Consider the following 24390-nt stretch of genomic DNA (forward strand, 5'->3'; position numbering starts at 1 on the left):
GTGAGTAATGAGCTTTAAACGATCTTCAACTGTGAAAATGACATCTTCATGCTGCATAGAAAGCCAGACAGTGAGAGCCAGAAGACCAAGAAAGGCTACCTGAGAGCTAGCATATCACGGGGTATACACACTGCAGGGCATTTCCTGCCCCTGGGGTCTACTTGAGAGCTAGCATATCATGAGGTATACGCAGTGTGGGACATTTCCTACCCCTGGGGTCTTTCATTGGACTACCGGAACTCAGACAGCTTAATAAAGTGACTAAGAGAAACCATCCTGGACTTTTGTATTTTCACATGAGGTGACATCATATCAGATCTTGGGAGACAAAGTATGAATGTATTGTGGCTATTCTGACATTATTTTTAACCAGTGAGAGGCAAGTCATTTTAATACAAATTTGGAGAACTGAATGAATAAGCCCATTCAGTTTCAAAACAGTTTAAAGTTATAACTACATGGGTATATGCTTTGAAAAATCATAGGGACCAATTTTATGGTTAACACATAGTGCAGTAGGACCACATTACACAGAATAGTTTGTCTAAGGACTTTAAATTGGAACACTTAAAGTTTGAATACTGATATAAAGATTTCTGAATAAAATGTTAATGAGATCATCTACATGCCATTTAAAGTATGCAGTTCACTGGGTATATTCAGGGATGTTGTCATAACCACAATATAATTTTCAAGTTTTTCTAGAAACAAGAAACTCCGTGGCTGTTAACTGACACCCTTCCCCCCTGAAATTAGTTATTTTCTCCTTCTCAGGATTTGTATTTTTCTCAACAGTCCCTGTGGATGGAATCCTACATGTGAAGCCTTTGTGTCTGGCTTCTCCCACTTAGCATCATTTCAGAGTTCATCCACATTGGACTATGCATCAGGGAATCCACTCACTTTTAATACTCCATAGCATGGATATATATTTTGCTTATTCCCTTCATCATTTGATAGGTGTTTGGGTCTTATCCAGTGTGGAGCTACTAAGAGCAATTATGGTAGAAATGTTCACAGACAAGGCTTCATGTAGATCTACTTTCTACTTTCTTGGATGCATTCGGATGGGTGGAGTCACTGGTTTATGGATGAGCCTGTGTTCAACACTTAGGAGAGTTGACAGGCTTTTCCCAAAGTGGCTATGCTGAGCTCCATTCTCACTGGCAGTGTAGGACAGGTCCAGTGGCTCCAGGTCTTTACAGAAGCATCCTGTTTTGTTTTGTGGGAGGAGTCTTAGTGCTGGCATTAGTGATGCACATTCCTTTGTGACTGCCTGAGTAGTCAGTAGGCTCGATATATTTCATATGTTCCTTGGCCATCTGTATACCTTCTTTTGGGAAAACTCTTCTCATCTTTTATTCTTCCACTTTTTCTTAGCTGAATTTTGTCTCTTTGAACTATATATATATATAATATATATATATATATATATATATATTATTCCCTGCATTTCTGCTCATTCTTTTCTTTATCTTTTCACTTTCTTAATGGTGCCCTCTAAAATCTTCAAAAGTCCATCAGTATTAACCTGCTTGGTGGTGGTGGTGGTGTTTTTAGAGTCCTATCTTAGAAAGCAAAGGCCAGACCAAGTTTACTCATGTAGTTTTTGTCTTTAAAGTTTTATAGTTTAGCACTTCTGTTTAGGTCTTCAATCCATTTTTGTTACATTTTTATGTATTCGGAGGTAGGAGCTATTCTTCATTTTGTTGCATGTGGATATATCTACTTGTACTGTGGCTTAAGATTTAAGGTTTTCTCCCATTGGATTGGATTAGCATGGTTATTGACAGTCATCTTACTGTAAGGTAATGAGTTGCTTCTGGATTCTGGATTCTATTTCTGGTGATGTCTGCCTTAGTTCTGTTGCCAGTGTTGTGCTGCTGTAATTAGTGGCAGCTTTGTGGAAAAGTTTGAAATTAGAAACTAAGATTCTCCTGTTCAGGCTCTTAGTCCCTTGCATTTTCATATGAATTTTAGCATCACCTAGAGTCTTACTACATAATATGGACCCAGGATTCCGATGAGGATTGTACTGAATGGAAGATGCATTTGAGAACCATTGCCATTTTAATATTGTCTTGGAGTTGTGAGGGTGGATGTCTTTCCACTTTGGTCTTCTTATTTCTTTCAATTGTGTTTACACTTGAATTGCACAAGCTTTTGCTTCTTTTGTGGATTTATTCCTGTCTTACTGTTTTTGGTTTCCTTTTTTTGTTTTTTTGGAGGGGTGTGTGTGTGTGTGTGTGTGTGTGTGTGTGTGTGTGTGTGTGTGTGTGCCTGCATGGATGTCTGTGTACCATGTGCATGCAGTATTCACAGAGGCCAGAAGAGGGCCTCAGATCCCCTTAGAACTGGAATCACAGACATTTGTTAGCCACCTTGTAGGTACTTGGGATGGAGCTCCAGTCTTCTGCAAGAGCAGTAAGTGCTCTCAACCACTGAGCCATCTCTTCACCCATCCCATTTATTCTTTTTGATGCTTATTGCAAATGAAAGTGTTCAGTGTAAAGAAGTTCAGTCAATTTTTATGTATTGACTATATTTCATGCAGCCCTGTTAGACCTCTTCATTCTAAGAGATAATTTTTGGGTTTAAATATATTAGATCATATCATGTATGAATAGAGACAGTTTTATTTGTCCTAATTTCTAAAAGAACAAGTTGCTTTTAGTAAGACTATTGGTTTCTTTCCTATGAACGAGTAAAGAGAAAGTGAAAAGGTGCAAAAAAAAAGTTCTTTCTCTTCTAGTCTCTACATGGATCAACTTTAATAGTTGCTAACAGAGATCATCGTCTCTGCTTTACAAGTTCAAAGAGTTGGTTTTTTGTGTTCTAGCCACTCATATTCTGTGCATATTGCCTATCACATTCCTCTATCCCTTTGTTCATGACTATAGCAAAGGGCACCAGAGAATTGTCACAGAGACCAGTAAGATCAGGTGTTGAGTGTGCCAAAGTCACAATGGCAAAAGCTCTGGGCCTTTCCAGGCCTCTGGGAAGATGGCTGGAATCCATCCTTACAGAGCAGTGAAGCACCCTGAAGACGTTGGTGTTCATAGAAAGTCCCTTATATAAAAAAACATTTTCACACTTTTTCATATAACATGGTTTGATCCTATTCTTTTTTCTCCCCAACTTTCCCCAACATCCTTACTCACACAACCTCATGAGTTCTTGTGTTCTTGTTGTGTGTGTTCTTGTTCTCCCTCCCTCCCTCCCTCCCTCCCTCCCTCCCTCCCTCCCTCTCTCTCTCTCTCTCTCTCAATTTATAGAACTAGGAAGGGGATGGAAGAATGGATAATCAAAGGTCCTTGAGTTTGCTTTCGAAATAGAAAAATGAAAATTTGGAGTATTATAGAGTTCAGGAGTTTTATAAGAACTAGTGAAGGCTACAATTTGTGCTCCTGGCACCCTCTCTGGGATATTGTGCAGTGGTGGAATGGCTTTGAAGCTGTACTCACTAGCTGCTCATCACAGTACTTGGTCACCTTGTGTTACAGATGCTGCCAGTTGTTGCTGTTTTAATTCTATTTTTGTGTTTGTCTTTTATTCTCTGCAGATGATCACAGTAGGGTGAAGTTAAGACCTTTACCAGGAAAAGACTCTAAGCACAGTGACTACATCAATGCAAACTATGTCGATGTAAGTCAGGAAGGTTCCTATACTTGTTTCAGGAATTTGAAGACTGTGATAGAGGTGGTTGAGTGTATTTTAGCACTACACAGAAAGGTCACTAACACCACTGCCTGTTGCATGTGGAAGGTACTTGAATTATTAACTGGTCTTCTGTGATACCACTTTGACTTTGTGTTGTGTCATCTTTGAAGGGTTACAACAAAGCAAAAGCCTACATTGCCACCCAGGGACCTTTAAAGTCTACATTTGAAGATTTCTGGAGGATGATCTGGGAACAAAATACAGGAATCATTATCATGATTACAAACCTGGTGGAAAAAGGAAGGGTAAGAACCTGTTACTTTACTATCTTTTCATTTTGTGAATGAAAGTGAATGAAGTGCCTGCTGTGGGGAAGGACACCGACCAGGTGTAATGAACAGATGAGTTCTCTCCATGTGGAATTGCTCGTGTTTTCTGAAAGAGTTAAGGCCTCACAAGTGCAAATGAATATGATCACATCAGTGTGTTTTAGGGGGGCAGTGAGACAAATGAATGCATCCTCTGGTGTGGAAGTTTTAGAGACAGTCACATTTGAGATGAGAAACAGGCTAGCTGGAGAAAGAATGTACAAGGATAGGAGACAGCAAAAGTTGGAAAGTTGGAGAACGCATGGTGTAAGAAAGAAACTAAGGGGAAAGCAGAGGCTTCCCTGTTGACCATCATGAAGAGTGTAGTCGAATGTGCTGTATTTTTAGCTTGTGGAGATGGTGCTGATTGAGGCTAAGATAAAGACTAAGTCTCAGGTTGATTGTCTATGAAGTCCTGTTTTTGTTGATGGTGACCTAGTCTTGTAACACAGAGATTCCCAGCCTGGCTTCTGTAAGCCCAGCCCAGATGGTACTTAAAACTATGTTGAGTTACAATCTACTCATATTTTATACAAGCTTCCCCCCTCCCTCTCTCTCTCTCTTTCTCGTGTGTGTGTGTGTGTGTGTGTGTGTGTGTGTGTGTGTGTGTGTGTGTGATCATAAATGAGTACTGGCTCATTTCTCCGATAATGTTAGGCAAACTTAGCCCAAGTCATGAACTTCTTCAGGGTCACACTAGCCTTTAAGCATTTCAGCCCATACCTTTCTGTTTTTAGTTAAAAAATGACAATATTATCTGTGTCTTAAAACTGTTGTTTCAAAATCCTAACCTTTTCCTTTTTGCAGAGAAAATGTGATCAGTATTGGCCAATGGAGAACAGTGAGGAGTATGGAAACATTATTGTCACACTGAAGAGCACAAAAGTACATGCCTGCTATACTGTTCGTCGTTTTTCAGTCAGAAATACAAAAGTGAAAAAGGTGTGTGCATACTGGGTGAGCTGTATGGAGACTACTGCACAATGAAAGCAAATCCAGCTTTTATGACGTTTTCCACAACTTTTTTTTTTTTTTTTTTTGAGGCAGGGTCTCAAAAAAATATAGCTCAGACTGGCCCCAAACTGGCTGTGGAACTGAGATCATTGACTTAGTCCTCCCATCTGCACCTCCTGAGTGCTGGATTTCAGGCTTGCCCTGCCAATACTAGGTTTATATGGTGCTAGGTATCCAATTAGGGCTCTACCCACTATCCAGCCCTGTATCTCTTTTTGCCCATTGTCTGTGTATCATGGGACAGGCATTGGCAACATGCATGAGATCAGTTAGGTGCTCTGGCTGACTCCTTTTGTCTTCACAAACCTGCCTTCGAAAGGGTCATCTGAGGTGGAGAACACAGAAAGAACAGTGGCACCCATTTGTTGGTTTTACTTTTTGTCACCAACTTCCTAAAAGCTTCAATGCAGTGTTTCCCAAAAAGTATCCCAAGGACTCCCAGTCTTGCAAAACAGTTATTTAAAACTCATGTTCTGCTGTTCAGTAAGAAAAGTGGCTGCTACATATTATGTACCCTCTTTTAAATATGGACAGTGAGCACAAGTGACCATAGTGTTTGAGTTCATGTTTTGTCATGTGACTTAACCATAGCATCTTTTTCTATAAACTGGTAGTATTCCGAGAATCACAATGTGGAAATGCTGTTTTCAAGTTATCTCAGTTTGTTTTTTTTTCTCCCTCAAATCCCCTGTCACAACAAGAATCACCACAGCAATATTTTGGAACCTAAATAGCAGCTCAGTGAGGAAGTACGGTTGCGACACTCTTGAGTCTGACAGTTGTCTGAAGCAGTACCGTTCGATCTTCGTGGGCATCTCAGGGAATGCAGTCAATGATAGCCCCCTTGCCATGGAAGAATCCACATTACTCAGCTCTTAAGCCCACTGATAGCCCAAGACTAGCAGTCCTTCCTCCGTGTGGCTGTAGCACGAGCCGCACTGTTTAAATCAGCAGCACGGTGTATTCTTCGTTGTTCAGCTTCTGGGTGGTTCAAGCCAATCAACAATTCTCTAAACTTTAGAGAGCTCACAGGAGAGCTTCAAGTATTTAAATAGGGCCAGTTGCCCTTCTTTGATAATAGCATGTGAGAGGAAGCAGTAGGAACTCAGGGGATTCTGTGTTTGACCAAGGCATAGCGAGACATCTAATTGGGTTAGTGAGATTGTAAAAATGCTTGGTCCTAAATGGAAACTATTCTGTAAAAGTCACTTGTGAGAGTGACAGAGAAATGAGACTTGACCCCAGGCTCTAAAGCTGTAAGTTCCTATCACACTTCCTCTCGATTCTTATGGAATGTACGGCTATAAGGAACCCTGGCTCTGGGTGTCCAGACTGAGTCATGGAGAAGAAATGGGAATGGCAGATGAAAGCAAAACACACAGCTGGGCAGCAAATCAGGAAAAGCAGGCTTTGTAGGAGAGTTCACGGTGCTTTGGATTATTCTAAGTTTAAAAGCCTGGTATTATTAGATGTTCATTCTTGGAATGATTTTATTCTTCTCTTCTGAGAAATGTGGATACTACCAGGAGACAACATGAAAGATGACCACAAACAGATAATTTAGCCCCCAAACAGTAGTTTAAGGTCCTTAATGATCCTTAAGGTCATATTTCTTGACATGCCATGTACTTTTCTTAACCAGGAGCTAACCCTCGGGGCTCAAGGTGCCTTTTGACACTTCTCTTTCTACAGGGCCAGAAGGGAAACGCCAAAGGTCGTCAGAATGAGAGGACAGTGATCCAGTATCACTACACACAGTGGCCTGACATGGGAGTCCCTGAGTATACCCTCCCGGTCCTGACCTTTGTGCGGAGATCATCATCAGCTCGGATACCAGACATGGGCCCCGTGTTGGTGCACTGCAGGTAGGGCCAGCATGCAGAGTGAGAAAGAAGCTGGGGATTTGAGCCCTGTGAACTCAGCCTGTGCTCAAACAAAGCATAGAGAGAGTTCCTGTGGCCCCTCTCCTCTCTGAGGACTGGGGTGAGTAAGCTCGGTACAATTATTAATAACTACACTTCTGTCACTTGAAAACATCATCTGAAAAAAAGCAAAAAAAGAAAAAAGAAACCTGAAGCTTTGAGAAAAAGACTGTCAGAGTGACTAAATTCTAGTTTTTATGAAATGATCTTGATAAGATTCTCCTTCTGTAAGGAAATTGTGGGCTCCGCCGAAGAAATTAGAATATAAATGAGAGCATTCCATAACATAAATTAGAGATTCTAATCCTCTAAATGGTAATGTTTATGACATGTATAAAAGGGTTCTGTTAATTTCTAACTTATATGTGCTACATATACTACTGCTTACAAAAGCTCTTGAAAAAATTTGTATTTTCTCTGAACTAACTAAAAACAACTTTAGATGATTATTTAAATGTCTTTACTGTATGTTTCGTGACTTTCCCCTACTAATGTTAAATTACCTTCTCTGTGGCTAATGTTGTATAGCTGTGCAGATTTTCTGAGCATCTCTGTGGGCATCCTGACAATATGCTTTGACAAAACAAGTCATTTGCAGAAGATACACCCTTGTGAGAACTCTACCTTTTGGCTAATCCATTTTGCAACTACCAGTGGAAATAAGTCTGCCAAACTGCTGGGTATTGTGCTAGATGAGTGATCTCCTGAAGGCATTCTGCCAGAATAAGCTTGCCACTCAATACTACAAATTTCAGATCTTCTTGGATATCTTCTAAAACAGGAATTAGGAAAATATCTACAAGAGGCTAGATTTTTCTGGGCATACCATTCTCCTTTACTAAGAGGAAAATGTACCATCAATAGAATTTTTCTACTGCTGAGAACATTGGTTGGATTCTGAGTTGCATGAAGCAGAGGCAGGCAGGCAGAGTTGTACAGAAAAGGGATTTTAGTCAAAGGGTAAGTTTCCAGATTCAATAAGAAAGCCATAGAACTAAGTGCCTTCCTCGGGTGTGAAGATGGCTGCTGCAAAGCACCCTCTAGCTGCATTCTTTGGTTTGAACTGCAAGGAAAGCTGAGGTGGCAGCTGTGTCCCATTTGTTATCCTAGAGTAAAAAAGTGTTCTATGCTCTTCAACAGAGCTAGATGGTGGGAAGTGTTCAGGTGATATCTATATGAATAGCATATGTCATTTCTAGTAGGCTGTCTGGAAAACAGGCTATTTCTTAGTTCATGAGCTTTTACATGTTTTTTTTTTTTTCTGGACAATGGTTAAAAGTACTAGGTGAGTGCCTTCATCTCTTACAGTGCTGGTGTGGGCAGGACGGGCACCTACATTGTCATAGACAGCATGCTGCAACAGATAAAAGACAAGAGCACAGTCAATGTCCTGGGATTCCTGAAGCATATCAGGACACAGCGTAACTACCTCGTCCAGACTGAGGTAAGAGGTGGCTGTCAGGACATCCACACAGGTTAAAACAAGCTGAGGAGAAAAATTCATTCCCAGAGACCTTGAAGAGATATATAGACGTGTACTTGAGATTTCTCAGGAGCATGCTCTTTCTGGATCACAGCTTTCCATCACTGTCTTAATGTCTAGACATCAGGAATCAGTTATAGTCACACTCTGAGTCATACTCCAAATCACAGGGAGTTAAGCGTGCTCCCTGGCAAACATAGGAAAGTTGGTTCTTGAGCTCTTTATTGAACATGTATTTGTATCTGTGTGCTATTATCGAACCACCTGGTCTAGACATAGTGGAGAAATACAGAATTAAACTCAACACAGCAGGTCTCTTCCCCAAAGTAAGTTACAGTGTATCAGAAAGTGAATACTGGGGTTGCCATCCAGCTACAGACTCTTGAGAAATACACTACAGGTCCCTGTCCAGGGCAGTGTTGATCTACAGTCAACTTTATGAATGGGTAGCTCTCCCTTAGTAGAACCCCTCAGTGACCGCCACACATCCTACCTTTCAGGAGCAGTACATTTTCATTCACGATGCCTTGCTGGAAGCCATCCTCGGAAAGGAGACTGAAGTATCTTCAAGTCAGCTGCATAGCTATGTTAACAGCATCCTCATACCAGGAGTAGGAGGAAAGACACGGCTGGAAAAGCAGTTCAAGGTATGGCTCTGGATAGCGTCTTTTGTAAAGACAGGAATTAGAAACCACCCTCAATTTGGGTCATGTCGTCTTTATATTCATGTGGATGCTGAAATGGATTGTTGCTTTTACTCCATAGTAGTGTTTTGACCATATGTGCATGCTGATATTAAAGTAGATGTGTCACGGTGCTTTATTTTCTTCTGAACTGTTGATGACTTTATCTGAATGTAGGTAGACACCATCCTCTAGCCCATTGACGTAAGACTTTCAGCCAGTTTTCTGCCCCCCAAAATACTGTTTTTTTCCCTCAGAAGTATTCAATAATCTTTTATTGAGGATAGTTATTTGATCCAGGAGTAGTAACACAAGCCAGTAATCCCAGTACTCAAGCTGAGGCAGAAGGATCACAAGTTCAAGATCAGCCTTTGCTGTAGAGTGAGAACCTGTCAGAAGAGAAAGGGAGAGATGGGAGTGACTATGTCCCTATTGTGATCAAAATGTACTTTTTTGAAAAATCCTCACAGAAGGCAATTGGGAAACTAAAAAAAGGTGGTGGGAGGGGAGTGGCGTTACTAAGTAGTGGAGATAAAGCTTAACTTATTTTAATAAACAGCAAGTCTAGTGGTAGTTAAGACATGTGTGTGATTGGAGGTAAAGACTACTGAAGTCATTAACTGTCACTTTCAGACACTGTCTTCTCAATGACTGAATGCTTCTCTTTTTCTTAGCTTCACCCTGCCTTTCAGTTCTAGTTTTTGCACATTGTGCTGTACGTCATCTTCTCATTCCATATCAGAATAGAAAGGATGAGTGCAATTCAAGTTTTCATGGAAAAACTTGCCTTATACTCTGAAATCCTCATTGGGACCTCAGCTGAAGAAATGAGACATCCACATAAATTATACCAAGTAGTATTAAGTGAAAAACAATTTAATTTTACTGAGTTCAATCATAACACCAATTTCAAATTTCCATTTCTCCTCTTAACAGCCTATCCTCTGTAAAACCACTTGAGGTAATTAGGTGACATAGTAATTGTTTAAATGTAAAAACAAAATGGATTATCACAAAAAATTACATACCAAAAATTTTTTTAAAAATTCTTTGTTTTACATTTCTGGGATATTTGAAAATTTCAGAGTCTAGGAAAAATTTGAATGTGAAAATGGAAAGTGAGCAAATTCATCTCATTTTTCCCACTTTGATACAAATGAAAAACTGTTTATATATAGACCAAAAAATAGGATAATAGAGTAGTAAGAGCATCCTTACATTCAAAATCTAAAATCCTATATGCTTCAGAATTCAGACTTTTCTGGTTACCTACATGATGTCATAAAGGGAATTTCCACACCATGAAGTCATTATGTAAAATTACTATCACACTATAATTCCTGTCCCCACGATATCTAATTGTATGTGCTATAAGATACAGAGATGACAGACAGACAAGCATTAACTCTTATCTGTTTTTAAGATTTATTTATTTATTTTATGTATATGAGTGCTCTGTCAACTTTATTCCAGAAGAGAGCATCAGATCCCACTATAGATGGTTGTGAACCACCATGTGGGTGCTGGGAATTGAACTCAGGACATCTGGAAGAGCAGCCAGTGTCCTTATCCACTTAACCCTGTGATCTGTGTTTCTTTATGTATACTTTTAAAAGAATTCACTGAACAAACTAGCCTTTTCAAAACTTGGAAAAAAGCCAGGCAATTGGCTCTTTAAGGTCCTAGCCATTTGCAGAAACTCAAAAATGGAAATACCCTCTAAGGTATTTACAGTGGCAGTAAAACACCCAGAGAGATTATTCTCATGTGTTTCATTCAGATAGAATCCCTGCTCGTGTTTTGCTGATCGTGTCATGTAATATACACACAGCACTGACATCTTCTTCAGTGGTACAGTCACTGGTAAGTTGCCTGTACCTAGGAAATAAACTCTCATCATGCTTACAGAAGTAACACTAATTAAACACACAAGTAGAGGAATTTGTTGTGAAGAAGAAAAGATTCAATTGCACTGGGACAATGATGAAAGGGACATAGAGAGTGAAAATGACTAAGATGTACTAAAGACATGTATGAAACTGTCAAAGAGTTGAAAAACAAATTAAGACAGAACACAAAAAGCAGCTAGGCCTAGTTACATAAATAAGAAGAGCAACACTCCTGGGCTGTAAAATGAAAAGCCTGCCATCGACAGAGATGGGCAGAGAATCAGTCCAGGTCTTATCTTTAAGAGATTAGATCTTAACTAAAGTAAGTAATGCAGTATAGACTTGACTTTGATAAGCCATGGAAGAATTAGAGATAAAATTCCCAGCAGCAGTGACATCATATGTAGAAAAATCCCCAGTGTTCAGTAAATACCACATGCACAGTACCTTCACTCCAGACCCCTAGGGCCTGGCAGTAAATACAAGTCAATGACACAGCCTAGCTACCAAAAGAAGGTCCAGAGGCGAAGCATGGGTGTCCTTTGGGGTACAAAAATATTTTTATTGCTTAATAGTCTGGCTGGTGATTGTAGGCAGGCAACAGTGATTGTACCTTTGAATATGCCAAAAATGCTCCTCCCTTACAGCTGATCACGCAGTGTAATGCAAAATACGTGGAGTGCTTCAGTGCCCAGAAGGAGTGTAACAAGGAGAAGAACAGGAACTCTTCTGTGGTACCAGGTGAGACATTAACTTAGTGGTTCAGTAGGTGAACATTCTTAGACTAGAATTTAGGTACTGTGTAAGGACACACAGTTAGCCAAGGAGACATGGTATAGTCAGTTCACTGAAAGCAGTTTGAGGCAAATAAAAAAAAGTGGATTTGGACACCACCATGCCAGTTGGACTTGACCAACTGACATGAAACCTAGTTTTGATTTGCCTCAACATGTCAACAATATTTCTGCTTGAAAAATAATGATAAAGCTACTGTCCCTGTGACATTAAGACTTTGAATCTTAGATTAATCTGAACTAATTAGAACTCTATCATTAAATTAACTACTGAGATCTGGCCCTATTGGTTTGTGGTGGCCTTTGTATACATTTTTCAGGACTTAGCAGAGAACATGTTGTATACCCTATAAACAAAGGCATTTGTTGATCATTGGGTAGATCCAGCTCTGTTGAAAAGGGTCACTGCTCTCTATGCCCTTCATGGAGAGAAAGGTCACTAAGGGGTTGAAAGAGAAGAACAAAGTACAGTATGTTGATGTAACTGTAGAAATGTAATAAACCTGGGTCAGCTTACCTGGAACACTTTTCCATGTTTATACTCTAATAGGTTGTGAAAGCCTTTCCTACAGTTAGATTTTTATCCTACAGTGTCTGTCCCGAGTACCCAGGGAAGTTTTCATTTTATACACTTCTTAGCAGATAACACCTAAGCTTGTTTAAATATGCCAGTCTTAGGAAGGAGCCAGGGAGTCATGCCATTCACCAAGTAAATCCAAGGAAGAATTGCTGGTTCCTTTGAACAATAAGGCAAATGTGGTGTTATTGTTTCTTTCCATATGATAGCTGAGCGTGCTCGAGTGGGACTTGCACCATTGCCCGGAATGAAAGGAACAGATTACATTAATGCTTCGTACATCATGGTGAGAGTCAACCGTTACCGCCTTTCAGTTTAATTGGCTGTATTTGTGATTAAGGAGCACATACCACCCCTGTGACTGATTTCATTTTTAAAGTAATTTCTCAATGTGTAGCATCAAACGTATAGAAATTTCTGTGCTTGAAACTTTTAACAAAAGATGCCTAAAGGGTGGGAATACAAAAATATCTAAATTAAGCAAAATGCTTCTTAAGGAATTAATTTTATTGTTAATTCGCCCAACTAGCTCTTAAATAAATGTTGAAATTGCTGTTAAGTAAAAACAGCAGGGGTAACTTGAAGTGAGTTGCATGTGGAGAGAAAATTGTCTGCACAGTGTTCACCGAAGTACAACTTAAAATTAACCAAATGTACTGACTGCCTTTCTCAATTCTTTTAGCATAGCCAAAATAATACTGCCCTGTTACATGAATGTATTTTACCACCACAAAGTTATAGTGACACATACCTAGTCACTAATTCCTCTTCTCCCTAATTGAAGGGCTATTACAGAAGCAATGAATTCATTATAACCCAGCACCCTCTGCCACACACTACGAAAGATTTCTGGAGGATGATTTGGGATCATAATGCACAGATCATTGTCATGCTGCCAGACAACCAGAGCCTGGTGAGTAGAGCACATGGGCTGTTGTGTCTGTGTGTGCTAAGAAGGGTGTTTTCCTAGCATTGTCCTTCTCACTTCTGTACCTGATTCCCCAATACTGTTTATAATGCTCCTCAACCACTCTATACTGGCTGGGTAAAGACTTTGAAAAACATCTTTTTTAGTAAACTCCATAATAGGACTTCAGAATTACTTCTTAGCCACCACATGCCACTTTCAGAAAATAAATAACTTATTACATTTAGGGTATATGTGACTGTGTTTACCTTCTATGAATTAACTGACTTAATAGCTGGAGAAAGTGAAGGAATGACCTTGTCCAAGAGCATGCAATAATAATTAGTCCCAGATTTCTACCTAAGTCACCTGCCTGCCAAGCTTTTAATCATTTTACTGTGTGTCCCATTGCCCCACACCAGAGGAATGGGTCTCAACTAAATGCTAACAATGTATCCATTTCATAGGCAGGGCCACAGTAGAGACAGAAAGGAGAGGCTGTTTAGATCCATCCTGCAGAGAGGATTCAAGCCTCTAGTCTAGTTCTTTCTGTCCCTTAGTCCTTCTCTGTTAAGATTCTGAATAGGAGATGGGAAAGCACATTTTAAAACAAAATTACACGTTTATGCTTAGGTCTTATGCATATGTACATTTCAGAATTAGCTGGGTCTTTCAAAAAAGTTATTCTGTGGACATGGGGCCTACAAGATAAAACAAAAGCCACTGGGGAACTGTCTTTGAATGTGGGATTAGTGAGTTTTTAATTAAGGAAGAGCAGCCTGTGGTTGAACTTCTAGTCTGGATGACAATGACTGTGTGCCCAGTCAGTAGGAACTTCTTTGCTCTGTTGCACTTTGCTCCAGCTTCAGGATCAGAGGCTGCTTCTTTATGATGGAATGGAGGAAGGTTGAGAAGCTTAAGCTGAAAACTGCCGTGTAAGTTTTTAACTTAGCTGGCAGCAGGGGCCCATTCTGATTGGCATGTGAAAATGGAAGGCATTTAGGGTTGAAATGTTTATTTGTTGGATGAGTTGGTATTTTGTTGCTATAACTGAACAGAGGCCACTCACCACCAAGGTACTTCCCAGGGCTCATTTGCATGGGAAAGCTAAACCCAACAAAGAGATGCATGTTCTCTAGATAGAATAAAGAGACTGATGCGAAACTGGCATGTCAGGGTCTCTCTGAAGCCAGGCTAAAAAAACTACCTAAAGTTGGCATCATTTTGGTGTGTTTTTACTACTACTATAACTGTACGATGCTCCAATTTTTAAATGACTTCAAAATCGCTAATTTAATTCAAAAAACAATATTACCTGTAATGCAAATTAATAAATGACCCAGAGACAGATATTAGGGTTCAAACTTCAAGCTGAATATCAGAAAAGCAAAGCAGCCGGCCACTAGGTCTCACCTCTACATCGGGCTGAAAGGGCTGATCCACAAATGAGCTCTTCACCAAGTCTCAAACTGCTGCCTCTCCTCAGTGTGGCTGGAGAATGAAAACCCTCTCTGAGACCTTGCTTCTGTCTTACATACTTCCCTAATGTTGGGATTAAAGGTGTGAGCTGTAATTCTCTTTTAGGCTGATTCATTCTTGTAGATCTGGGTAGCCCTGGACTCACAGAAATCCATCTTCCTCTTAATCCTGAGTCCTAGGACTAAAGATGTGTACCACCACCTCCTAGCTTCTGGCTGCTGGGATTAAAGGTGTGTGACTGGCTTCTATGGCCTGTGGCTGACTTTGCTTTCTGAATCCTCAGGCAAGCTTTAATAAATCATAAATAATATATCACTACAATTACTAATTCCTTACACTTTTATATCTAGATGCTCATATCCCTGTGTCTAGGTACTCTTATATCTTCATATCTAGTCTTATGCCTTTATAGCTAATCTTTTACCTTTATATCTAGATAATCTTATACTATACATCTAGATACTCATATCTTTATACCTAGATAATCTTATACCTTTATATATAGATAATCTTTTATCTTTTTGTCTACATTGTCTTAAACCTTTATATGTAAATACTCTATATCTAGATAGTCTTAGATATCTAGATAGTCTCTAGAACTTGGGAGATGGAAACAGAATGATCAAGAATTTAAGGTTATCATCAACTAGAAAGTCCGGCCTGTACTCCACGAGAACTCTGTCTAAAAAAAATTATAGTAACAAATGTATCAGTGAGGAGAGATGGACAGTGGAACTTAAGACTCTGTGGGTCTTTATTTGTAGGGAAAACCTGCAGAGGGGTTCTCTGTAAAAGTCAGCCTACCTTACTCTTGCAAGCTAGGGTAGTTACAGGGCAGAAGGGAAAGGCAGAGGAAGGAGATGGTAAAGTTTCCTTTTGGGCCCAAGGTTGGCCATTGCTAAGGGGAGTGAGGAGGTTATCAGTTAAAGAATGCCAGGTGATTAATAGACACCTTTCTGGGGATCCCAGGGGCAGAGCAGTGAAGAGTCTAGGAAAATTACTACTGGAAACCAAATTATCATTGTTAAGGGATTTGTCTCAATGTAACAGACAGTGTATATGTAAACACACACACACACACACACACACACACACACACACACGCACACGCACATGCACACGCACATGCACACACACACACACACCCTCTGTGACAGAAAGCCTGCAGAAATAAAAAGTTGCTCTTGGATCCGGGACTGTAGTTCAGTTGATAGAGTGCTTGCCTATCATGTTTGAAGCCCTGGGTTTAATCCCCAGTACCACATATGTCACATGTGTTTGTGACACATGCCTGTAATCTCAGCACTTGGGTAGGGAATGGTGCTAGGTAGCAAGCTCAAATTCACCCTGGGCTATATGACCTTCTGCTTCCCAAAAGAACAAGCTTTAAAAAAAAGGAAAAAGGGGGGAAAGTTAATTTAATTGTTTAACATTTCAAGGCGAGGAATTACTCCTAATTCAATGTCTGTATTCAGGGTTTTTTTTTTTCCTGCCTTTGATCTCTTTGACACCTTTAAACAAACTATATCATCAGATATTCCTATTATGTCCTTTGAAAATGCAAGCTTATCTTGTTCTCATTTGTAAAATATGTAAATAAAGGTTCAGAGATATGAAGCACTGGGGTAGATAGAATACTAGATGTATTGATCTCTGCATAGTAGTTAGATTCTAATGTTCTGTCCATCTTAACTATATATCCTGAATCTGTTTATGGGGTCATGCTTCGATTTTCTTGAACAAAGCATAATAAAACGCACAACAGTTCCAGGCTTCTTTTGTACAGATTAAACCCAATTGCTAATTTGCTTCCCCTTATGCTGAGCTTTAAAAATAAAAATGTACTTGGCAATAATCTATATTGAAACTTGAAGAGGTGATAAGTCTCATTGGACTGCTGGCTCATTTCTAATGCAACAATGTAAGTCTAAACAGAGCCTTCTTTGTTGTGAATATTACCCCTGACTTCTGTGATAGTAAATAGGCATTCTGAGTAAAATGCTCATGGAAGCCCCATGCTACAGGCAAATGGGAGTTCCTCATTTGAGCCATGAGAAAAGGGAGGAAGAGTATACATCCTCATAATCACATCTCATGGTCTCCAACCATTAAGTTTTTCTTAGGAAGCCATAATTTTCAGGGATAGAATTCAAGTACCAAGCCTGAATTTCTATTTTTAAACTTAAAATAGATGAACATGTAAAGCTTGCCTGCCTCAAAGCTGAACGCCTTCTGTATTATCCCCCTCTTGAAATCTGACACCAACAGGGTACCTTGACTTTTAAAAGGTGCCTTCTACTGATGGCCTGCCTGCTTATTTATTCACAGCTTCCTTTCCAAAAGGTGCAGTCTTTTGCTCTTTATCAGCAGTGTGATTTAGACAATTTATGGACATCTCTGAGAATGTCCTCATTTGTCAAGACAGATGGTACAAATCCCATATCTAGTGGCTATCATCCAAAATTTATAGAGAACTCTAGAAAGTGGGCAAAAATATGTCTTCAAGTATGACAAAAATGGTCAGCAGGTATGTGGAAAGGTACTCAGTGTTATAATCCGTTCCCTTTACAAAATACCACCTCCTGCCAATTAGGGTGGATATGACAAATGTCGGTAAGGAAGAATAGAAACTCTTGCTCGCATGGTCCAACATAGCTGTAACCCCAGCACTTGGAAGGCAGAGGAAGGAAAATGGATGCAAATTAGAGGTCAGCCTAGTCCATAGTACATTTAAGGGCTACATAGAAAAGAAGAAATACAACTCACTATACATTGGACTATAGACTAACACAACCATATGGAAAGAAGTATATTCAAGTTTCTATATAAAACACCTGCAGAGCACACACTTCCCCCAAAAGAAGATAAGCACCATGTGAAGTGTGTGCCCTCCAGTGTTCTCTGCAACGTTGTGCACAATAGCCAAAATATAGAAACAATCTGCATGTGTGTACAGGGGCATGTTTGCTGGCCCCTAGAAAGAATAAGATCTAGTTTTCGCCACAGATTGAGCTCAGAGAACCCTACACTGAGTTAAATAAGCCATACACAGGAAGAAAACATTATGCAGTCCCACTAAGGAAGAAAAAAGATAAGGAACTAACAAGATGGTAATGGGGGGTAGGGAGTAGGTTGGAGGACACAAAGCACAGGTATGTATATAGAATGAATAAATCTAGAGCTCATGTACCATCTAAGAACCATATGTAATAAAATTGTACTATACTTAACATTTATGATATTGTAGCTATTGCCATAAAAGTAAATATATATACATATTGTGTATCTATACCTGTTCATTTAATTGACTTTAGTAAACTTTACTATCTATTCTGTAATATGCATTATATTTCAAAAATACACAATAAATTTTATTTTTTAAACATCACTACTAATGAAGTATAAACTAAAGCAACTGTAAAGTAACAAAACTAAATGAACTCTACCTGATCTCTGATTTTGCCATGTCTGTTCTAACAGAGTTCTTGTCAACTAGGCATAGTGTTTTGTCTATAGAGCAGTTGTTTGGGTTGCTATGACAAGAGATGGGTGCTTTGAAACGGTTATTATCAAAGTACAATTTATAATAGACTACAATAACATTGAAAATGACTAGATGTGTGTTAATAATTCTATAAAATCAATTTAAAAGGTAAGGAGTGGTTTGGGAGATTGCAAACATGAGATGAGGAGTCAGTTTGATAACACTATAAAATAATTTGTTTTCCTGGTTCCCAAAGGCAGAAGATGAGTTTGTGTACTGGCCAAGTCGAGAGGAATCCATGAACTGTGAGGCCTTCACTGTCACCCTTATCAGCAAGGACAGGCTGTGCCTCTCTAATGAAGAACAAATCATCATCCATGACTTTATCCTTGAAGCTACACAGGTAACTTAACCCACATTTCCTCCACAGTTGCCCAACCTGGGTCTTGTGTCTTCCTTTTAAGTAATAATAAAGTGGTTTTACTACCTTCAAGATAGGTTCAGCTGTTAAATATGTGCATTTCCATTTTTCTTTCCTTCGTATATTTGCTTTTTCCAGTTGGGTGGAAGAAATGTAACAGTCTCTGGCTCAGCATACATACAAGTAGGTCTTCTGGCTAAATGATAAAGACGGTGTATGAGATAGTACTCAATATAGGAGAGAAATGCTGCTTGCTTTGACATCAGAAACATAGCCTTGCAATGGACATGACACTTTAACAAACACTATTTTCACATATAATAACTGCCTTCTCAGAAGCGTAAGAAATAATCCATGTGTATCAGCATTTGTATCACCTAAGACCCTCCCTTCTTTCTTTTCTATTGTGAGTCAAAGTTAGAGTAGTGGGGCATAATGTCTCCTGCAGGATTTTTGTTTTGTTTTGTTTGCCTAATTAAAGAGAGCCTACTATTCAGTGGTGTGTTGTGTTTTGATGACAGGTGGGTCTTGTGCTTTTTGGGTAACCTAATACTATTCAGAGTTCCCCAAGATGCATGCTTCCTAGGGAGCAGGTTTCATCCATTTAGTGATAGATACAGGAGGAATTATGATTCTGTTTTTTTTTTTTTGGTTGCAGGATGACTATGTACTAGAAGTTCGGCACTTTCAGTGCCCCAAATGGCCTAACCCAGATGCCCCCATAAGCAGTACCTTTGAGCTGATCAATGTCATCAAGGAAGAGGCCTTAACACGGGATGGCCCCACTATTGTTCATGATGAGTAAGTATCTGATTAATGTATGTTAAATTCTGGTGTTGTTCTTTTGATTGGATTCACACAGAAGTTGAACAGGAACACCTCCCTCTTTTTGCTTTCAGTACTCCATGTTATTTCTATTGCAGAGATACATATGCAAAAGCATCGTGGTTGTGTTTTTTTTTTTCTTTTAAATTTTTTTTTATTGGTTCAAATTAGGAACAAGCTTGTTTCACGTGTCAATCCCTTCTCCCTCTCCCTTTCCCTCTCCCTCCCCTCACCCTCCCTCCCTCCCCACCCCTACCTACCCCCACCCCATCCACCCCCACTCCCCAGGCAGGGTAGGTAGGGCCCTCAATAGGGACTCCGAAAAGTCCACCACATCATCCTGGGCTGGGGCTGGACCCTTCCCCATGTGTCCAGGGCAAGAGTGCATCCCTTCACGTGGGATGGGCTCCCAAAGTCCCCTCCTACACCAGGGAAAAATACTAATCTACTACCGGGGCCCCATGTGGTTGTGTTTTAATTGGTCACCTTTTACCAGGCTTTGAGTGTCCCTAGAGTATATGTTCTAGAAAGGGAAAATACTGTACTTCTATTCTTCACCAAAAAGTAAGCAGGTTCTTACTTGGGGACAAGCGTACCCTAACCGTAATGTGTGACATTCTTGGCATGCTGGATTCACATGCTCAAGTCTGTTCTATTCCCAGGATAGTCTGTTCCCACCCAGCATTCCTGCAGCACACATAATCTTTTGAGATGGCTACAGAATAGATGCTTTACTCAAATAATAGCAACTAGTTTCCTATGTGTAACTAAGCTAGTTTCATTTAATCTCAAAGTGTGGTCTGAGAACCCTTTGGGTTGTATCTCCAAGGTCTTTCCAGAAGATCAGAAAAGTCAAGCTATATATATTATATATTACTATATATGTGTGTTTGTATATATACATATACATATACATATACATATACATATACATATACATATATATATATATATATATATATATATATATATAACAAAGAGACCATCTGCCTTGTTCACTGCCTGTCATGAATATATAGATATTTCCAGAGTTACTTGACATGTAATGAAACTGTCACTCATGATTAGTAGAAGGCTTGGGCTTCTGTTGTAACATTTTCTGTTTTAATTCCTAATACCTTAAATTGCCTAAATTAATACAAGTTTAGCTGTTATTATAATTTGGTCTTAAGATCAAGGACTGAAAACTGGTAAGAAATTCTGTAACAAAATCCATTGACCGGTCCCCACTCCACTGATGCAAAGACACCCACAAGTCATAACTGATTAGGATTACGAAAAACATAATTTACAGTATGCACTCTGTGTTTGGGGAAACAGGCACAGTGAGGAAGGTGCTTAGTACATGGAGAGGTTTATAGTCAGTTTCTACTAGCATCAGCCACACAATGTATGGGATCTATTATAAGATGAAAATGCAGACCTTTCTGCTACACAGACACCAGAAATGTCTAGGGCAATTGTCAAGCTCTGAAGTCACTCAGGACTCTCCTGAATGAGCAAGTCCATTGAGACATAGGAGACCAGCCCATGTGGCTCCAAGCCACCCATCCTAACCACCATTCTCTACTGCCTTCCTCTGGTTTTTACAGTGGCTATTCCTGTTCCTTCTTTCTCTTTCAAGCTATGCTTCGATCCTTTCCTGCTTTCTGTTCTCATCTACTTCCCACACTTAATTTTACTTTGGATTTGGGTTTTTTTTTTTGGTTTTGTTTGTTTGTACGGGTATTTTTGTTGTTGTTTTGGAACAAGGTCTTGTTATATAAGACCGGGCTGACCTGGAGCTCCTGGCAATCCTTTTGCCTTAGCCTACCAAATACTAGGATTCCACCATGCTGACCTACAAACTTTATGTTGCCACTCCTCAATGAAGAGTAGTAGATTCTGGCTGCAACCCCTGCTTTTCTTCCCGCGCTACTGACTTCTAAGGAAACTGTACTTCTTCACAGTGATAGCATTATAACTCAGAATGGCATTCCCAGCTATGATCTCTCTCTCTCTCTCTCTCTCTCTCTCTCTCTCTCTCTCTCTATCTCTATCTCTTTTTCTTTCTCTCTCTATCTCTATCTCCCTCCCCCCCTCTCCTCTCCTTTCCTCTCCTCTCCCTTCCCTGCCCTTCTCCTTTTCCCCCTTCCCCTCCCCCCTCACTGAAAATAGATTTTTTTTCCATACAGTTATATTTGGATGATGTTTTCCCTTCTTCAGCTTCTTCCCTACTTCCCTTCCCACCCAGATCCACACCCTTTCTGTCTCTCCTTAGAAAACAAATAGGCTCAGTGAGCCAGCCCAAGTTATGAGCCTGGGAGAACTGTCCCACTACTCATCTGTCATGTGGCAGATGGACAAGGGAGAAATGCCCTCACCCATCAACAAGGCAGGTGGGAGAGCTGGCTCTGAGGTCATAAAAGTGGGAGAGCTGTTCCTACCCCTCATCAACTGTAGCACTCGAAAGAATGGCCCCTACATCAAGCCTGGGCAACACAGTAGAGCTGGCCCTTGTTGTAGTTGTGGGAGAACTGACCCTGAGGATGTGAAAGTGGGAGAACTGGCCCTACTACTTGCTCATCACTACAAGGGGTAAACAAGCCAGGGCAATGCAGAAGAGTTCACCCTGATGGTGAGGACAAGGCGGGCGGGGGGGGGGGGGGGGGGGGGGGGGGGGAGGCGCAGACCAACCCTGCAACTATCCAGGCCCAGAACCAGGGTTATGAGTTGGCTCACCCCAACATCCACCTCATCTGTGATCTACAGGAGCACATGAAAGGGCCCGTCCTGCAGACCCAAAGCTTCAGAATCTTATCCAAGGGGAGTCCCAGTGAGGGCCCAGCATTGATAGTATAACAGAAATAAGAGGCCTCAAACCAAACCAATGACTTTGCAATGAACACTTGCAAGTAAAGATACATGGACAAAAGGGTTTATCATGTGACTCACTGTGTCACACTACAGGTTCCATGATGAGATAGATTTTTCTTCTTTTCATTCTCTTAAATTTTATTTTATTTTATTCGGCGGGGTTGAAAGGGTAGAGGGATGATACGATGGGACAAGGAAATGAATGGGATGTATATACATGATGTGAAATACACGTAGAATAAATAAAAAAGGAAGTTAAAAAATAGGCATCTAAGGAATAATAATAAAATATGATGATAAAACAAAAGCAAAAATGTGGAATAAGACAAAATAATCAAATAGAAAAGGAGTAAAAAAAAAAAGGCACAAAAACACATATAGACACAGAGACACACACAGGAATCTCAAAGAAACACAAAACCAGAAGCCATAATCTATACACAAAGGAACTTTAAGAGAAAAAAGAAAAAGAAAAATACCCTGGTATGGCATTATGAGACAGAGAACTTCAAAAGATGCTGTTGAGGTCATGGACATGAGGCCTACCCTTAAGAGTAGTTTGTTTCTCCAGTGAAACTCCCTTGGGAAAAAACCTAATTTTCATTTGCAGATAGTTCTCAGTTGGCACTAGCTTCTTCTGGGTTAGGTCAGAGCATGTGTCTACTTTTCCTCTTAGCTCTAGGACCCCATCTGGTGCAGACCCTAGTAGGCCCTGTGCGTACTGCCTCAGTCCCTGAGTTCATAAGTGTTTTTTGGTACTGTTATGTTTAGGAGGCCTTGCTTCCTTGGTATTCTCCATCCCCTCTGGCTCTTAAACTCTTCTGTTTCCTCTTCTGCCTAGTTGCAAGTAGGGGAGGAGGGATTTGATGGAGGCATCTGGTTTGGGGCTGAGTGTTCCAAGGTCTATCATTTTTTGCATATTGTCTCTGTGGATCTCTGTATTTGTTCCCATCTGCTGCAAGAGGAAGTTTCTCAGGCTATTTTAGAATCAACACAGTCCAAGTACTTTGGTGTTTTTCTCTAAACAGCACTAAACCAGCACTACTTTTAACTAGAGAAAAGTGGTAAGCTAATTTCGGGAGCCAGTGGATGTGTAACTACTGTGTAATGTAGCCTGTAAGAAACTGAAATCACTTCTGCACCAAGTCCATGGAGCAAATATCATTCAGTCCTAATGTAATGCATAAAGTTCTAAAAGAGAACAGTCCTTATTTCCTTCAACCTTCTTTTATTTCAGTGTTAGATATGTAGGTACAATTGATTTTAGTTTCTAGGTGTGCTTAAACCTTGCTGTTCACATACTTCTGGGAAGTGTGACATTAAGGGCTTTCCTCATGTGTGAACATCACAGTTGTCCTTTCACAACTTAGAGACAACTTAGCCCACTATAAACTAGGCCAGATGTTACAACTACCATTTTGTGTTTTCTGTCCTTGATGAAAATGCTAAACAGTGTATGTATTAAGAAGGGCTAGGCCGGGCGTTGGTGGTACACACCTTTAATCCCAGCACTCAGGAGGCAGAAGCAGGCGGATCTCTGTGAGTTCAAGCCAGCCTGGTCTCCAGAGTGAGTGCCAGGATAGGCTCCAAAGCTACACAGAGAAACCCTGTCTGGGGGGGGGGACAAAAAAGGGGGGGCTAGTGGTGGTAATACCTGCCTTTAATCCCAGAACTTGGGAGGCAGAGGCAGGTGAATCTGTGAGTTCTAAGCTAGCCTGGTCTACAAAGCGAATTCCAGGACAGCAAGGACTGTTACACTGAGAAGCCCTGCCTCAAACCCCCCCCCCCAAAAAAAATCCTCACAAAGACTGGTCAGTGGTAGGAAATGCAGCCATCCCACAGAAAGGCTAACATCCTCCCACATGAAAGCACACTGGACAAGCAGAACATGGTCATCTCACTGTTCTGTCTGACTGGCTTGAGCTAATCTTTAAGAAGAGCTAAGAAAATAAAGAGGGGAATCCTGAGTTTAATCATTTTATTAGAACCAGTTAAGTAAAGGTTAAATTGTTTCCTTCTTAAAACCAA

The 24390-nt window shown here is 40.2% G+C and overlaps 1 protein-coding gene across 2 annotated transcripts in view; it reads left to right on the forward strand.

The window, feature by feature from the left end:
- Ptprg (protein tyrosine phosphatase receptor type G) overlaps window positions 1-24390 on the forward strand; it is a 663134-nt gene that overhangs the window by 633334 nt on the left and 5410 nt on the right. For both annotated transcript variants that reach the window (XM_027389349.2, XM_027389348.2), the window contains 11 exons: window positions 3563-3645; window positions 3831-3965; window positions 4836-4970; window positions 6735-6907; window positions 8273-8408; window positions 8948-9094; window positions 11667-11760; window positions 12600-12676; window positions 13175-13303; window positions 18517-18663; window positions 19340-19482. In XM_027389349.2, coding sequence (XP_027245150.1) covers window positions 3563-3645; window positions 3831-3965; window positions 4836-4970; window positions 6735-6907; window positions 8273-8408; window positions 8948-9094; window positions 11667-11760; window positions 12600-12676; window positions 13175-13303; window positions 18517-18663; window positions 19340-19482 — 1399 coding nt within the window. The remainder of the gene's footprint in view (window positions 1-3562; window positions 3646-3830; window positions 3966-4835; window positions 4971-6734; window positions 6908-8272; window positions 8409-8947; window positions 9095-11666; window positions 11761-12599; window positions 12677-13174; window positions 13304-18516; window positions 18664-19339; window positions 19483-24390) is intronic.

This window comes from Cricetulus griseus, assembly GCF_003668045.3.
Source record: "Cricetulus griseus strain 17A/GY chromosome 1 unlocalized genomic scaffold, alternate assembly CriGri-PICRH-1.0 chr1_1, whole genome shotgun sequence".
Taxonomy (NCBI): Eukaryota; Metazoa; Chordata; class Mammalia; order Rodentia; family Cricetidae; genus Cricetulus; species Cricetulus griseus.